Source organism: Lepidochelys kempii, chromosome 12 (genome assembly GCF_965140285.1).
Source record: "Lepidochelys kempii isolate rLepKem1 chromosome 12, rLepKem1.hap1, whole genome shotgun sequence".
NCBI lineage: Eukaryota > Metazoa > Chordata > Testudines > Cheloniidae > Lepidochelys > Lepidochelys kempii.
This window is the reverse complement of record NC_136391.1, coordinates 10,672,937-10,691,284: the sequence shown is the minus strand read 5'-3', so window position 1 is coordinate 10,691,284 and position 18,348 is coordinate 10,672,937. Positions and strand designations below refer to the sequence as shown.

General features: G+C 42.9%; 1 protein-coding gene across 1 annotated transcript in view; it reads left to right on the top strand.

Moving 5' to 3' along the window:
* Positions 1 to 18,001, top strand: part of SMPD3 (sphingomyelin phosphodiesterase 3) — a 175,669-nt gene extending 157,668 nt beyond the window's left edge. The window contains exons 7-8 of the mRNA XM_073307569.1: positions 9,137 to 9,299; positions 13,019 to 18,001. Of these exons, the coding sequence (XP_073163670.1) occupies positions 9,137 to 9,299; positions 13,019 to 13,120 (265 nt within the window). The 3' untranslated portion in view covers positions 13,121 to 18,001. The remainder of the gene's footprint in view (positions 1 to 9,136; positions 9,300 to 13,018) is intronic.
* Positions 18,002 to 18,348: the final 347 nt, after the last annotated feature.

The window sequence follows — 18,348 nt, the reverse complement described above, 5'->3', positions numbered from 1 at the left end:
TGTTACCATACACACTGTAACAGGAGTGATCAGGTAAGGTGAGCTATTATCAGCAGGAGAGCGGGGGGGTGGGGGGAACCTTTTGTAGCAATAATCAAGGTGGGCCATTTCCAGGAGCTGACAAAAACGTCTGAGGAACTGCGCGGGGGGGGGGGGGGGGGAGGGGAGGAGAGGTGGGAATAAACATGGGGAAATAGTTTTTACTTTGTGTAATGACCCATCCACTCCCAGTCTTTATTCAAGCCCAAGTTAATTGTATCCAGTTTGCAAATTAATTCCAATTCAGCAGTCTCTTGTTGGAGTCTGTTTTTGAAGGTTTTTTGTTGAAGAATTGCCACTTTTAGGTCTGTAATTGAGTGACCAAAGAGATTGAAGTGTTCTCCGACTGGTTTTTGAATGTTATAATTCTTGACGTCTGATTTGTGTCCATTTATTCTTTTACGTAGAGACTGTCCAGTTTGGCCAATGTACATGGCAGAGGGGCATTGCTGGCACATGATGGCATATATCACATTGGTAGATGTGCAGGTGAACGAGCCTCTGATAGTGTGGCTGATGTGATTAGGCCCTATGAATAGATATGTGGACACAGTTGGCATTGACTTGAATGGACTTTTAATCAGGCCCTAAAGGAGGACAGGGATTTTCATAACTTTTCTGAAAGTGATTTAAGGCTTTAGAGAGGCCATCCCCTATAGGAGGGAAGCATTGGAACTTGGATTCTTCTTCGAGTAGTGTCCCTATGGGTGCTCCACTTTAGGTGTCTGTGAGCCCCTGCACCTCTATTCGGAGATTTTTGGTAGCAGTGTCCCGTTGAGCCCCCGCATGTGCTCTCGCTCCCTCATGGTCTGCCTCTTAGCACTGGGGGGGCGGACCCCCCTCACTTCCTTCTCTACCGCCTTTGGCCTCTGAGGGAAGGAGCAGTTGTCCCTTCCTTATCTGTGTCATTAGCATAAGTAGTGTTTGTTTTGTTACCTTTGTTCTCCCTAAAAGTACTCGGGCTAGTATTTTGTTTTATTTTATTCCTTTGGTTTAAAAAGAAAAGAGAAAAAGGAAAAGAACTTCACTTTCCTTCCCTGTCTGGGGGCATTCCCCCCTCTCCGCAGACATCTAGTAGACTCATAATTATTTTCTTTTTCAGTTTAAAAAAAAAAAAGTAAAGACGATGTTCTTCTTCATATTCCTCCCTGCTAGAGGACGACACCCCCTGTCCGGGGGCTTGCCTGGCTCTCTCTGCCCCAAGCGGTGCCTCTCCTGCCTCGGTAGGACAATACCAGCAGCGGAATCTCCTGCTGTGAGCTCAGCTGCCGCTGGGGGTCAGCACAGAAGCTCTGGAAGCTGAAACCTGAGAAGGGGCTTCCTGCTGTGAGCTCTGCCCTGCTCTGAGCTCTGTTCTCCACACCTACAAGGGCTTCTGTAAGCTCTGTGCTGCTCTGAGCTCTAATCTGGGCAACTACTGCACCAAGAGGGCACAGTTACCGTACCATCTCTAAAAGAGCGACACAGAGAAGCCCGGCTGTCAGCTCTGCTTTGGCACAGAGACACCAGAGGCTTCCACCTTCATTCTCTGAGGCAATGGTACCATCCCCTAAGGAGAGGGGACAGTTACTGTACCATCTCTAAAAGAGTGGCATAGAGAAACCCTTTGGTACCAGATGCAACAAAACTCCCATCTAGGAAGTGTTCTGTACCTTCCCAACCATTGATACTGACTTCAGACATTCCTCCGGGGTTCCGGATGAACCCATGGTAACACAGGTACTCTGATACTCTGGAGACCTGTGGCCTCAGTACCCAGAGAGAGACAATTACCATACTGTCTCTAAAAAAGTGGCACCAACAAACTTTTTGTACTGGGCAAAACTCTCATTTAGGAGTGCTCTGCCCAACTATCGGTACTAACAATGTACCCCGGACCCTTCTCTGTGGTACCAAATGAACCTGTGGTACTGCATGAGCTCTGGTACCGTGGAGACCTGATGATTGGGGAAGAGCCACAATCCCCATTACTTGGTACCAGGACCCCTGTATCGAGCACATCCCGGCACCCAGAATCGCTCTTAGCATTGGACTGTATACTGCCAATACCCCAGTCAGCAGCACCCTTACCCACTGACGAATCTGACACTGGCAAGGAGGAGATCATTCCCTGGCCCCTCAAGGTGGCCCACCACCACACTACAAGGGTCATCCCCAATTCCATCACGCCAACCGCCTGTGCCTGCCTTCCTGCCTCTTCCTCCCAAGGCCATATTGTAACTCTTCGGGTATATACACGCACATGGCGCGACCGTCTCCGGTGTCTCTCAGGGAGAGTCCACCAGATGGTTTGCTACAGCCTGGCACCTGAGCCAGGGTAGGAGAGCACCTGAGCCAGGACAGGAGAAAGCTTTTTCAGAACAGGAAAGAAGGGGGAAGGGGGAAAAAAAACCACCTGAAGAGGAAGCTACCTCTTCAGCACACTTCTCATCTCTCCCAGATGAGAGTGTGCTGCCCACCCCTCATCACTAGGTGAAGATTTAAGAACTTTCTGTATCTTATCAAGAGGGTGGCAGACGAGCTGCAGATTCCCTTACAGGTGGTGGCAGATACACATCACAAGTTGGTGGACATTCTGCACACTACCTTCTCATCCAGAACTGTCCTCCCAATTAATGAGATGATTCTAGATCCTGCCAAAATAGTCTTGCCGAGACAGCCTCCATCGCACCAACCAGCAACAGAGTGTAAACACAAACAATCCTACATCTCTTCCCAAAGAGGCAGACTTTGTTTTCAACATCTGTAACCCAACTCCATCATAGTGGATGTGGTTAATGCATGAAGCAAGCAACATAATGCCAAGTCAACTCCCTATGATCAGGCTTCGCAAGTTGGCGTATTCATCAACAGCATTACTGTTTAGAGTCATAAATTACCAAACTGTCATGGCCAAAACAATTTTGTTAATCTTGGGAAACCCAAGATGTTTCTGAAACATTACTGGAAACACAAAAAGAACAGATTCAGACCATTCTTAGAGAAGGTCAGTTAAGAGATAGACCGGTCCTAGAGACACCACTGGATGTAGCTGTTACAGCTGCCCGCCCAGTCTCCATGACAGTGGTACTGAGGTGGGTTGTGGGGTTTGTTTGTTTTTTTTGTTCGCCACACCTCTCTAGATTGCCCAAAGAACTACAGACTTCCAATTTGAAGGGCCAAACTCTTTGCGGAGAAGACAGATTTTCTCTCCACATCCTGAAGGATTCTCAGACCACACTACACTCCTTAGGAATCTACGCTGTGGAACAGAAGAGAAGATATACCTCTCAACCACACCACAGATCACAATCTTCTCAGTACTCACCATCTCTGTGCTGTTATGAGCCACAGTGTAAGAGGCCCAGGTCTCAAAAGTGAGAACAGTCTGCAACCCAGTCCATGACCTCTCAAACTGCCGCTTATAAGCACTGAACAATGATAGCATCAGCTGCCATCTATACACCTGTCACACCACTCAGAAGTCACCTTACTTCACAGCAGTTAGGACCAGCTCTAGAGCAAAGAGATTGATTTTAGCCCTGAACTTACAGGGTGCCTACTTCCATATCTCAGTACAACCATTGTGCAGGAGATTTCCTACTGCTTACCTTTGGGGCAGGATCATTATAGGTACAGACTGCTCCACACAGGGTAGTCTCCAAGGTTCACCTCATTGTAGTGGCATACTAACCCTGGTACAGTGACTGGACTGTATCAAGACCAACCTGATGTAGTACAAGTGAGAGTGCTCCTCTTACTACCCACATTCACCACCCTGGGACACATGTCTCTGTAATATGCTGGGGAGCTCACCTACAAAGCAACAAGGTTCAGGACAAATGGCCTTCCACAGAAATGACCTTCCATATCACTCTTTTGGGGCTAGGGGCTGTCAGGAGTGCCTGTGCACAAACTCTGCCTTTCATTTAAAACAAACAAACAAAAAAACAACCCACACACACAAAGGTTATGATAGACTTTATACAAAACATACAGGTCACATTAACTGCCAAGGAGCTGCCAGATCGCCCTCTCTCTGCAAGACAGCATTCAAACTTTGGAATTGATGCACCCATCACAATGTGCTCATCTCAGCTGTCTGTCTACAAGGGATACAGAACGGGATAACCAACAGTCTCAGTTAGAATTTTCTCATGACAATGAGTGTATACTTCATTCACAGGTGTCAAGATATAGCCTCCATTGGGGAAACATTCACTGATAGTTGCCCTCATCTTCCCAGCGGACAGGGCCCACTTCTGTGTCTTTTCCCAGTTTCCTACCCTATCCAAGATTCTGTTGAAAATCCAACAAAACAAAGCAAGATTGTGATTGCCCCTCTTGACTATGACAAGTCTGGCTCCCTTACCTGACATAGATGGCAAGTGCCCTCCTGTTCTTCTGACGTCAGCCCATTCCTCACCCACTCTCTCAAAACAGTGGGCTGACCCTTCACCCCAACCCTTGGGTCCTCCGCCTCCAGGCTTGGATCTTTCTTTGTTCCAAGGCTTAGAAGCAGAATGCTCTGACAAGCTGAAACACGTTACAACACAACCACAAGTTGACCACTCCACATACCTATCTACAGAATGGAAATGACTCCAAAGTTTGTACCATTCCAAACGGACAGACCCAACCTCTTTTTTCCTCCCTGTGATTTTTCATGACATTTTAAACTCTCACTCAGCTCTCTTAAGGTACATCTCATGGCGAAAATGGCTTCCCACTTAGAGTTTGCTCAACCACTAATGCGTAGACTCTTTAAGGGCATTGGGACTCTCTTCCCCCATGTGACACCACCCGCTCCAGCCTGGGACTTTAATCTAGTTCTCAGGGCTTCGACTAGACCTCCCTCCGAGTCCAGGGCAACTTGTTCTCTCTTATACCTGTCCATGACGACAGCATTTCTAATTGCCATCACCTCAGCTAGGCACATAGGAGAAAAGCGTCCCTGATGGCACACCCATCATTCACGGCCTTTGTCTTTAAAAAACAAACAACTCTAAGGCTATATCCCAAGTTTCTCCCTACTTTTTCTGTACTTTCCATATGAATCAACAAATCCATCTCCCTGTTTTTTCCCAAAACCACATTGTGACAACTGGGAGACAATTGTGCATATGCTAGATATTAGAAGGACATTAGCATTCTACTTGGACAGGACTGAGGACTTCAGGAAATCCCCTAAATTCTTCCTTTCGTCCACAGAAAGATAAACTCTGTGATAACTCCTCAAAGACTATCCAAATGAGTCTCTAGTTGCATTAATCGCTTAGCAAGGGCGCAACTTGCTTCTGTCCATACACACTCCATTAGATCAGTTCCTACCTCAGTCACATTCCATAGGGATACCCCTATCTCCCCTATCTATAGAGTAAGGATTGAGGCCTCTGTCCATACTTTCGCAGAACATTATGTGATCACTGATGATTTGGCCGCTGACACCATCTTCGACTCCACAGTACTCTCTGAAGTAAAAGACTCCGCTCCGAAGTCCCAGCCTCCAGTGGTGGGTACTGCTCCGGAGTCACCTAAAGTGGAGTACCCATAGGAACACTACTCGAAGAAGAAGAGGAAGTCACTCACCTTGTGCAGTAACAATGGTTCTTCGAGATGTGTATCCCTATGGGTGCTCTACAACCCACCCTCCTCCCCTCTACTTTGGAGTTCTCTATAGGGCTCTGTGGTAGAAGGAAGTGAGGGGGGGGGGTTCTCCTGTGCGTTGCTAAATAGCCTCGAGGCAGACCACAAGGGAGGGAGAGCACATGCGCAGCTCAACGGGACACTGCTATCGAAAATCTCCAATTAGAGGTGCAGGGGCACACAGACACCTAAAGTGGAGCACCCATTCGGGCACAAATCTCAAAGAACCATCATTACTGCACAAGGGAGTAACTTCCTCTTCAGGCCTTGGCCAGTGATTTGCAGGTACTATTAATAAAAACATTTATCTGTAACTTTAGAATCCACATTACATTAATGATTTTAGATTGATTAGATTTTTAAAAGCATTTTAATTAACTTTTACAAAGCTCATTCATAACTGATATGCATAGAGAATCTAAAATGGTATCATCAGCATAAAGATGGAGAGGAGCTTCCAGCTGTCCGACTTATATTGTTAATGTAGATGGCAAACCAGATTGGGCTTAAAATAGATGCTTGCAGAAATCCCTCAGTAATAAAATTTGGCTGTGATATAAACCCATCCAGTTTAACAAACTGTTTATATTGACATAGGTAGCTCTGGAAACAGTTCAGCAAATCACAATCAATGCCAATCTCCTACAGTCTATTAATAAAATCACCGTCCACATCATTAATTGCTTTAGACTAGTCAATGAAGGTACAGCACGGACTTGTCCCTTATTAAAAGGATAAGTAATGGGAACTATCGTATGAGCCAGAACAAGCCTGACCCCCTCATTAGAAGAATATAATAAGCATAAATAGTGAGCAAGCTGTTTATTAACTAATCTTTCCGTAAAACTGGGACAAGTTAATAAGGTAGATATTGATCTTTTACAACTTGGACTCTACAGTGCACCATTGTTCAGAGGTGAACACACTTCCATTTTGAAAGAGCCTTAGCTGTAATGCTGAGCTTTTAATTTAGGGCAAGTAATTTCTTCTCTCAGAAGGTGAAAAGTACCCTGATTCAGAGGGCCAACACAAGGCCATCTGCATCATTTAAACACCACACAAGGTCTGTGGAGGTGGAGTGGCGGGTGGAGTATTCACTGGTTTTACAGAAGTACCGGAGCTCTATACTGGAACAAGGTCTCCATAGTCCAGCACAGAAGGCCGCATTAGGGACCAGGCAAGAGATGGGATTCAGATCTACATTTATGAAGATTCAGTGGCCCCAATGCAATGTGTGTGTAGAGTGTGTGGTCCACAATTCCATGCCACAAGCTGGAACAACATCAGCAGAAGGGCTATGGGGCCTACACAGTTTCCTGCCCCCCTGGTTTGTGGGATGGCTTACCCAAGCTTTATGCAGGTGGAGTGAAATTGACTCCAGAATGTCAGATACCAGATCACATTCTCTCACTCATGCATCATACTTTTTGCAGGTGTTGCTTTTCTGTGTGGATTCATCAAACAGTCTGATATTCAGTATTAAAAATGAGCTGTGCGGATTAGTTGTGATTGGCCACTGTAGTCACATGCTCTAATTGGAGGAGTCATAAATTTTGTAATAGGCAAGAAAGTTTTTAAAAAAAGCCTCCTGGGGATATTAAATCTCTCAAGGAGAAAAGATTCGGAAGATTTTTTTTAAACCCTTTCTCCTTCCTGTGTCCTAGGTCCTATCTGAGGCATCAGCCCTATAAAGTTTAGATTGCTGTGTATATCATATTGGCATAACCTATTACATTCACATGGAGTAGTTATGTGCTACTTCTGTGGCATGGCATACACCCTGCTGTATCAAGCAGTATCCCCTCACATATAAATGATACTAATTTTACTGAGCATACAAATTTAAAATTCATTGTCCTGGAGTATTTGAGATGAAAATTCCTTTTCCATAAACATTTGTGCAGATAACTCAGTCACTGAAATGGTCACAGGAAGTGAATATAAAAGTGTGTGTGTGTGTCTGTCCCCATCCCAGTATTTGTCCAGCTCTGCGCAGCTTTTGCTCAACTTCGTTATTTAATTTGCGCTTCCCAAGTCTGCGTGGGCTGCTGCTTTTCAATAGAGGTCAGCTTGATTATAGCCAGATCACTTTCTTGAATCTAAATGAGACTTTCACAAAGAGCACAATTTTCAGAAACAAGCTGTAGAATGAACAGTCTGACTCTCCATGTAACAGGATCAGAATGTTTTAATAAGCTAATTTAACACAATTAAATTACATGACAGTCCAAATTTGAAACATCCTATATGAAAGAAAATTTCCCTTTATAAGATGGTTACTAAAAATAATCTGTCTGGTCTTAGATAACTATCAGAACATTCATATTTAAATTAATCAGAGGAAACAAATGAACTGCAATACGTTTATATTCCATAGACTTAATAATCCACCGTAACATGTATGGTTGGCTATTATCTTGTAAAGGTGGGTAAAGTACTTCTTATAAGAATCAACTTTAGCCAATTATAATTTGCATTTACTCCCAACTTGCCAAAAAACTAAACTGTCCTCTTAAGTGTTGCAGTTCTTGCCTTGTCCCAGTTCAGATTCTTTTGAAGGAGGGAATTTTGAGAGATGATGATAAAATCAGGGACGATTTTTCTTCCTAACATCAAATCATTTTATAAGAGTCCTGTACTTGTCACCTTTAACACACACACACACACACACACACACAAAAACTAAACCCTTTCATGATCATTTTAAAAAGCCAGGACATCAAAATGTCATTTTTTTTCTCAAGATGAATTTAAAGGCTTTGTACCTGCTAGGACCCAAGTTCATGGCTCAGTGTTTCTGCTGCAACAGTTGATGATGTAGCTTAATGATGTAATCAACTTTTATAAGGGAAACCACAGACCTCTGAGCTCAGGTTCTGGCAGGTAAGTAAAGTAAATCATTTTCAACTACTTGGTTTTAGAAATCATTTGTTTGTACATTTTAGCCCAGATTTTCATAAGATTGCATGCACAAAAGGGTGTACCTATCTGCATGCCTAAATTAACACTCAAAATTTCTGTGATTGCACATGCTGATGACCAGTTAAGTTTGATAGCCTGCAAATGGAGTTGCTGCAGGTATCTGCAAATGCAGTAATTGTATATACCAAATTCACATGGTGGATCTTTATGCCAATATTCTACTTTCCTTCCCAATGCAAAACTCCTAGTGACATCAGGGTCAGATCCACACACATAGTGGGATATCAGTATTGAGACTCATTGTGAGAACATCCAAGCAGAACTGTCCCCTCAGTCAGCTCTAGATTAATATAATCTTATGCATGCCTGAAATAATGGATTTCACTCCACTACTATTTACACTGTAGACTCCTCCGGACAGCACATAACACAATGTGCGTGGGGGGAGGGGATGGGGGGGGGCTGCATTAAAAATACTGATGATAGCTTATTCTACACATAGGGGTAGAGCTGGGAGATATTTAACAGGCTTGTGTTTTTTGTAAACCAGGGTGCTGGAAAGTGAAGAAGGGAGGAAAGGATACGTGGTCTATCCCACCAGCAAGAACCACAGTTCAAGTCAAAAGGGGAGGAAGGCATCACTAAAAGGCAGTGGGAGGAGGATTGACTACATGCTTTACACAGAAGACGGTGTCTACCTGGAATGGAAAGTGGTGAGTTCTACCGTGAAGTGAACTGTAACTCAGAATGTAAAGTTTCAGAGTAACAGCCGTGTTAGTCTGTATTCGCAAAAAGAAAAGGAGTACTTGTGGCACCTTAGAGACTAACCAATTTATTTGAGCATAAGCTTTCGTGAGCTACAGCTCACTTCATCGGAAGCATCCGATGAAGTGAGCTGTAGCTCACGAAAGCTTATGCTCAAATAAATTGGTTAGTCTCTAAGGTGCCACAAGTACTCCTTTTCTTTTTTCAGAATGTAAAGTGCTTGGATGGCACATAAGGCCCTGCAGATTTGTGCATAGGGCTAAATTCAAACTCACATCTCCAAAGGGAACTCACCATTCAGACCCTCTCTCCTGCTTCTGTCCTGTGAGGTCTGGGACTTCTTGGAAGTGAGAGAAGGTGTCTCGGAAGTGGGGTGGGGTAAAGAGGTTAACCAGCTACTTAAGTGTTTAAGCAGCCTAAGATAATGTTTGCCAAACTTCCATGAGCATGGGCTCTGTGCAAGAACGCATCAGATCTCAAAAATAGGCTCAGTTCAAATGGGTTTGATTCTAATATCTCACATAGCACCAATAAGTACATCCTCTACTCTCCCTTATTTCATGTTTATATAGTGACTAGCATAATGGAGTCCAGTCTTGGTAGGGGCCGCTAGGGTGGTAGGATTATTAGCTACAGTAATACAGATAATACTGCATACGGATTGTTGGAAAGTGGAAGGATGTTACAAAATAAAAATGGGAATTTTTTTCCCCTCCAGCCTTAAATTTGGCAGGGGTAATTTTGTGGGGGCAGAAGGTGCTTTTTCTTATGCCCTCTAGCATTACTCTCTAGTTTTTCATTTGATGGTCACCAATTTTTGAACTTTTGCAAAACCTTATAGAATATCCTGGCCAGTGTAACACGATGATGATGATAAAATAAATACACTGTACTGCCAATGCACCGTGAATCTGGGAGGCCCTCAAAGTAATATTAAACCTGTTTGCTATGTGATACTATATGCAGAGCTGATAAAGCTGCCTATTCTTAAGGCTGCCCAAAATGTCTCATTATAAGGCCACTGAATGAGGCAGAAGGAAAAAAATGTGATTGCATACTTAAATATTATCATAATGCATGCGCACAAGGGAGCCAAATTAAGATGGCATGTAGTTTTTTGTGAAATTATACAGTTGGTGCAGATAGGGGCACCCTATGATGCCCGCAGCCATATGCATAGTATGAATAGTGCGTACCACTGGCAGTGGTGAGGAAGAGCGGCACGGATAGCCCCGCTGCCCACTCAGGTTTGGCCTGGCAGCCCTTCAATCATGTCTTTTTGGCCAAAATTAAGTGAGCAGCATTGGGACCACAGTGCACAGGGGTTGCAGCACTCCTCAGATTTTAGCATGTGGCTCCTTCGTCATGATGGAGGGGCTAAAATTTGAGTGGTATTATGACCCCTGTACACATAATGTAGGGGCTGTGGGGCTAAACGTGAGTTCTGTGGGGACGCCTTGTCTAGCATGTCGCAACACCAGTTTGGCCCTGCTGTACCACCCCATTTGCCCCATCATGAGAGAGGGGCCGTGGAGCCAAACCTGAGTGGGTAGTGGGTGACCAACACTGCTGCTTTGGGGCCAGCTCCCGCACTAGGGCTCCCGGCCACACATGGAGCCTCCCCCTTCTTCTAGAAGCCTGTGTCCCTCCTCAGAGATGGGAAGTGACACTGCACCTGGGCAGGCCAGGCTGCAAGGTGGGGGCTGAGTGTGGCACAGATTTGGTGGATGAAGCATGGAATCAGCAGCTGCATTGGGGATGGCTCCACAGAGATAGATGGTGGAAAAATTGTTGGGGCATCCCTGGAAACATCAGTAGTTAAAGTTGCTCCAACACTTGCCATCAGAAGACCCTGGTTTTGGTTCGTTATGACTTTGTGAAACTTCAGTCAATTTGAGCTGACATTCTCTGTGCCAGGATGTCAGCCTGATGGAATTTTTTTGGGAAAAAAAAAATAGTTCAGCTCTTTCGGAGATGGAGGTGAGGGGAAAATACTTGGTTTTGTCCGGGTTAAAGGATTTGCATAGCCATTTTATTGACAAGCACTAGCTCCTCTATGCTTTGAAGCAAGAGTTTGTGATTTGACCATGGGGGGAGGGGAAGAGGTGTTGTTAGGGTCAGGGGTGTGCCTTTTGCCATTCCTGTGAACAGCTATCCAAATTATGAGCCTCTGAAAGTCTCAGTTCACAGATGCTCACAGGCTCATTAAAGTTTGGCAGGCAGACTGTCTGAAGGTTCTGTTTGCACTGGGCATGCACCACTCAAGGGCTGTGGGGACTGAGCAGGACTTTCCCTGCTATTGTTCCTCCTGGCTGCTGGGGTCTGTTGTGACACAGGTCCAGAACTGGGAGCAGAGAGACAGTGTCCTGTGCTCTGAATATCTCAATGCTCCTGCTGCTGAAGCCCGGGCAGAGGAGAAGGAATCAACTTGACTTGAATTCAGAGGGGTCAGGAGATGTGGAGAGGAGAGCCTGGGATGAGGACTGGGACAAGGACAGACTGGAGGGCCAGGTGGCAGAAGTCGCTGTAATAAACTACGGTACACTCCTCCAAATCTGGAACTGAAAACAGTATTCCTGAGTCTCAGTATTCTTCTAAAGCAGTCATTCCCAAACTTTAACAGCCCACGAACCCCTTTCACTAAATTGTGAAATCTCGTGAACCCCCTCCTAAAAATGAATATTTCGAGGGATTTAAGTTTAAATTTCCTCCGCACTCCATGGGGCTCCTGCTGCTGAACCCCTCTGACCGCCCCAGTCATCTCTGAGCTCCGGCTGCAGGTCCCGCTGACTGCCGGGGCTCAGGCTGCCAGCCCCAACTGCCCGGCCCCGCTCTCCCTGGGGCTCAGCATGTCTGCCCTGCAACCGGGTCCCACCTGCTGCCTCCAATGCCCAGGATCCTCTGGCCGCCATGAGTGAAGTTTTTCTGGCAAATCCCCTGTAATGTTCTGTGAACCCCAGTTTGGGAACGACTGTTCTACAGCTAACAGATAGCTTTGATGCCCACTGGCAAAATGTGTGCCGTATCTCCCACTAGTGGCTGGCCACAGAGTTTGTCAACTTACTAGTGCTATCAAGTGTTCCTCAAGTAACAGAGGTCTGTGACATAGATTAAAAGTTCTAACCCTGTTGATACCAATATGGTTACACATGACAGTTTGTTTTTGCCTGTTTGCTGCCTTTTTCTTTCTTCTTTTTTTTTTTTAAGGACACAGGAAGTTACATTAAAGAAGGTTTAGGTTGCTAAGCACTCATGAGTTAGGAAATTGCCAAAATTAAGATTGTCTCTGCAGCCTTAAATTCAGTCTCCTCATGCATATGCAATATGACAGTATTGAATTACATAAGCACATGCTATTTTCCCCCAAACAGGATACCTGTCTCATCCAGTAGGTGTGTATATATTACAAGTGTAACCTTTGTACTCCAGCAGACAGAACCCCACCCCCAGAGCACTGATTACTCTCTCCCCTGGAGCTTTCTGTGGCAGCTTACTCCACCTCTAGCACAGTGGAGCCACTGTCTTTTGGGCCCTCTGCATCCACGGAATCAGGGAGATAGGTTTTGGGCTTAAGAAAGTAAACTGGGAGGAGATGTAGAAAATCTAAGCCTGGTGCATTCTGAATACCTTGCATTGATTTTTGCATTCCCCTTTTGTTCCTTTGCAGGAAGTGGAAGAGTTCAACTTTATTACACAGTTAGCAGGTTTGACAGACCACCTGCCAGTTGCTATGCGTCTGATGGTATCTACAGGGGAAGAGGATTCTTAAAACTGACCAGTTTAGACAGAAGATTAGAAGAGGGAAGTTTCAGTTTATGACTTATATCAGAGGATAGGAAAGAACTTTTCTGGTGCCACGTTAGAAAAGGTTACTAGACCTGACCCAGGCTCCCCCCCACAACTCAACTGGCTTTCAAGTTCCTCTCAGAATGTACCAGCATTGGAGGATATAAAGGGAAGAAATTGTGTGGGTTGGGACCAATAACAAACCACTGTCACAAGTTGGTCAGGCAACAGGGCAGGGCTGTATCTCAACGCTTTCACTGTGGACTGTAAGGAACCAAGATGGAAGTCCTTATTCCTTTTGAACCAGTGCCATTCTTACTAAACCATGTTTTTATACTAATATATAGCACAATTTAGTTTGTAATCCGTCTGTGAGTTAGTGCTGCTCAATGGATTTTTGCATAATATCTTTGTAAAACTAAGCTAAAGCTTTTTATTTCTTTTCTTTTTCCAAGCCTGTTAATGTCGTAGTAGCATGCCTGCATCAGTAGCATGCGCCCGCATTGCATGCCACTCTAAGATAGTAGTCATTAAGATACCATGGGGAAACAAGAATAGAAATGGGAATTCAAAATCAGAAACTAGCCAAAGAAAAGCATTCTGGGACTGGCTAAACATTTTCCAACCAACTTGATGGGCTTTAAAACAAAAATCTGTATCCAATTGGCAGATAAGAATCTTACTTTTTCAGAGTCCTCCATTTAAGGATTATGATTAAAAATCAGACATTAAAGTTTAAGAATCCAGTCCTGCAATCCTTACTCCAACTATATTCCCATTAAAATCAACAAGTTTTGCCTGAGTAACAGCTCCAGAATAGAGCCCAAAGTTTGCTATTCACAGGATATCACTTTAATCACTTTATTACTTTAAAAAGGGGACCATATTCTCTCTCAATGTCATAGACTTCCTTTCCCACATTTAGGGCAGTTCTGATTTACAGTATACAGTAACAGAATATTATGGTCATTTTGAATAGATTCACGTGGTACCATTGATAATACCAGAGTCAATTCACTGCCCTGACTGGATACAATGAATAAGGAAGGCTTGTAACAAACATGCGAGACATAGGGAAAACAAAAGACGCGACTATTTCAGAGAACAGATGAAGAAAGCAGAGTGTGATTGACAAAAGACTGGTTAGGACTCTGATTTTCAAAGGAACAAAAAGTGGCGGCGGAAGAAAGAAAGAAAGAATGGGGAATTGAAATGTGAAGACTTTTGTAAAGGAGAACTCTCCTCCTGAACTGAAAATAATTTTTAATGTATGGAACAAAATCCTTCTTCGAGACTTGGCCAGTTAATTTGTATATTTTTGGTGGTGGTTTTCTCTTTCCACTGCACAAACATGTACATCAGCCCCTCCGTTAGCAGTGAGTTCTCTCTTTATTGTCCTATCCCAGTACCCTACCCTTTTCCCCTTCCTACCTCCCCGACTCGTAATTAAAAAGGGGATTCATAACTGAGCTTCTCGGCCCTTTGTCCATTTAGGGATGTAAAATGGGGCACGAGCAAAGGAGGGGATGGAAGCAAACACCACACTGAAGAAATAGGCTTTTGTTCCTAGGGAGAAGAGTATTCTACTCAAAAGGATACCTCTGGGCCCACACAATCCACTAATTACCTGTTGCTCTTTAATCCAAGCCATTGCTCTGTTTTTACAATGTTTTCCCTATTCTCTTATATATATAGGTTTTTAAAGGAAAAATAAATATTGAATTTACATCTCATCTGGGCCCAAACATGCACCAGTTTAAACAATTTTTAGCCAACCGGATACAAACATCCATGTGAATACTTATATTGTGCTTCAGTTTAAACCTGCTACAGACTTAAACTAAACTGAAATAAGCCTGTTTAAAACAGAAATGAGTGCATGCAGATTCTTGCATCAGTTTAACTACCTAAATTTAAAAACCAAACACTCAGTTAAACCTGTGTCACTCTGCATGCAGAGAAGCCCTTAATGAAAGAAACAGACGGATATCACTGGCTAGAGCCAGGCAGGTGCTAGCAAGTTTTCTCCCTCACACTGCTTTGCCATTGCACCTCAATCTTGACCCGTCACATCCCTCATTTTCCAGTTCTGGGCTCCTTTGAACACATACTGCCTCTCACAACTGAATTGTGCCAAACTGCATGGGGGTTTGTGACATACAACAAATGGAGACTAGAAAGAGACCAAATTTAGCACCCCTCATGGTCTAAACAAGAATTGAAACCAAGTGCCAAGAGGTAGACGTCTGAAGCACTAATTATTTCTCTCCTTATACAGAGTGTGTGTGCACAGTTTCCTGCTTTCTTAGCTCTGCAGTTAACTCAGAAAGACTTTGAAAAAAATGCTCGTAATCCTATTTTCTATCTTGCTTGTATTTTATTAACGTTTTTAAGAAAAAAAAAACAACAGTACCAATAGCAATTTGTGTACTGCCCAGCAGCTATGCTGCCATACTGCTATCAGTAGTAGAACTAAATCTGAGGTTCAGTATTTTTAATAGCTTTCCTAACAGTGTAAATTAGTTTGATATCAAATTCACTGAGTATCAGTTACAGTTGCTGAATTTATTGACACAGTGTGGGATGTAAACATAAACAATTACTGCCAAACAGTGTTATGCTATTTACAGTAAAAACTAATGATGTCTAAATTACTTTCAGTTTAGTTCTGTGAAGTCATGCTGACTCAAACACAGGCACTTTCCTTGCCCTTTTGGGATATGATGAGAGATCTTTTCAATTTTGAAGTAAGCAGTTTCTTAGATTTTGACGTTCTTAATTTTTCAGTGCTCTCTGTTTTTAATTGTTGATCAATGGATAGTTGTAAAACAGTCTCTATTTAAAACAAAACAAAACACACCAACTAACCAATATAGTTAGTTGTTACTAATCTTACAGATCTAACTTTGCAAGAGGATGATGCTGGGAGGTACAGTATTGTGACTCCATTGTACAAATGCTCTTTGCTTTATTGCATCGATCCTGTGCCTTCTGATGCCTTGATACACTTGAAGGATTTAGAAAATACATTTAGAAGATTGTAGAACACACACTTCCCACTCCAGAGGACAGTGTGCCATGTGAAAGAGGAACAGAAACCATTTTCTCCACACTGACTCAAAAAGAACCACTCAGTAATTCTGTTGGCAGAATATCGATCCAAAAAAGCCTTAGAACCCAGGTCATGTGATGGGATATTTTTATTTTCCTTACTTTTTTAAAAAAATAACTACTACAGGAAATTAAGATGCAAGCAATTCTTCTAAAATAAATTCCAGCCTGATTAAGGACAGCATGACTAGCCCCATTAGCAATATATGATTTACAAAGGGTTTGAGTTAAACTTCCAACAGCTATCACCCTATTGGGCATAGGAACTTCAGTTATCTCCAAAGAGTGGGTGATAATACTACTTTGTGTTTAATAATGTAGCATCATTGAACATCAGTACTATTTCTTTATGGGATGACTATGGACAGCAGACACTAGCAGAAGTGTCACCTCATGATTTTTTAAAAAGACATAATATACACACACGCCCTGAAGCTTCAACTTCTGCTTTTATTACACTCAATTCTCATTTTACAAGTAATTTCAGAAGAACAGGAGAATGTTCCTTAAATGCGTATAAACTAAGGATAGCATTTTAAAAAAGGCCTCAGGGTGTTAGGCATCCAAACCCTATTGGCTTTCAATGGGAGATGGATGCCTAACTCCCTTAGGCCTTCGAAAATCCAAGCCCAAAAGAACAGTCTCTAGCCTTTCGGGGCTCGTTCAGATCTGGTTAATCTGTGTATTATTTGTTTGCCTGCCTGGGGCTCTGAAAGGCATCACTGGACTATATGCGATCAAATGAGATACCATGCTACAGCCTGCAAGAGTGCTTGTGACATTATGGCTGAATTCCACATAGTGTAATGTTATACTTATGACAGTTATATTTTGGCTTATGTATTCTGATGGAGTTGCCATAGTATGTAGTTAGACTTAGAAATGGGCTGCTCAATAAATGTGACCTAATAAAGGTGAATTGTACTCAATATTGACTTCAAGAAGAGCTGCGCTGCTGAACCGAGATCTGCATCTGCGGTTACTTTGAGGAGAGGATGTTGCCTAATAAAAATTCTCTTTTACACCTCACTGCAATATCTTGTCCCAGTAGCTGTGACAGCCAGTCCCTGACTCCTACCTGTTGGATAAAGCATGAAGATTTACGATGGGGCCTGCAATTATTTTTCTTTAAAAAAAAATATTTTTTTTAAATTGCACTTGTCCAGTGATTCAAATTAAACAGATCTGACTGTCCTCGGATTAATATGAGCAGCTCTCAGGCCACTTTCGGTTGGCCTGAGTTCAGCCCAGCTCAGAAAGTTATTTTTTCCACTCTCTTTCTGGGTCAAGAGGGATGAGAGAAGAGGAACACATAGGAGTCTAGAGTGATGAAGAATTCCTGGCTCTCCTCCATCATGACGATGGTCACTAAAAATAGGTATTAAGATTGTTTGTCCATAACCATCTTGTTTTAAATATGACTATTAATCTTGATGTTTTTAAAATATTGTATTAATGCTGAGGTTTAGAAACCCAATATAAAAATAACTTTTTTATTTCAATGATTTTTTTGGTATTGTATCCTTCTGGGACCTAATGTTTTTATATGGTAAGCACACACCTGACATTTTGTTACAAATGTATAAAAAACAAGAAACCAAACGTTCATTGTTTTCTTTGCCTGTAAGAAAACCACAGTCTTACACCTGATAAAAACCAGATATTTTGTGGGGAAAAAAGCTTTTTTTCTTTACTGGTGCTGAAAGGAATTAATGGTTGATGCAAACAAGATAATAAAATTTCAAGGCTCAAACATTTCTCTGGAGTCTATTTATTACTTTGGTTTCAATGTGTTGGAGTCTAAAAATATTAATGCTGAAAAGAGTCTAATGCAGCTGATAGAACTATGATTCTTTATTAAGTTTTCCTATGTAGTCTCATCATGTTATCATTATTTATATTATTGTAATATCTACTCTGCCCAACAGAGATTCCACTGTGCTAGGCACTATACAAACACATAGGAAGACATTAGTTCCCATCATGAAGAGCTCAGCAATCTAAACTACTAAAGAAAGGGAGAAATAAAGCATTAGCCCTATTTTACAGATGGAGGGGATCAGTGCCACAGAGATTAAGTGACTTTCACATCATCCCCCA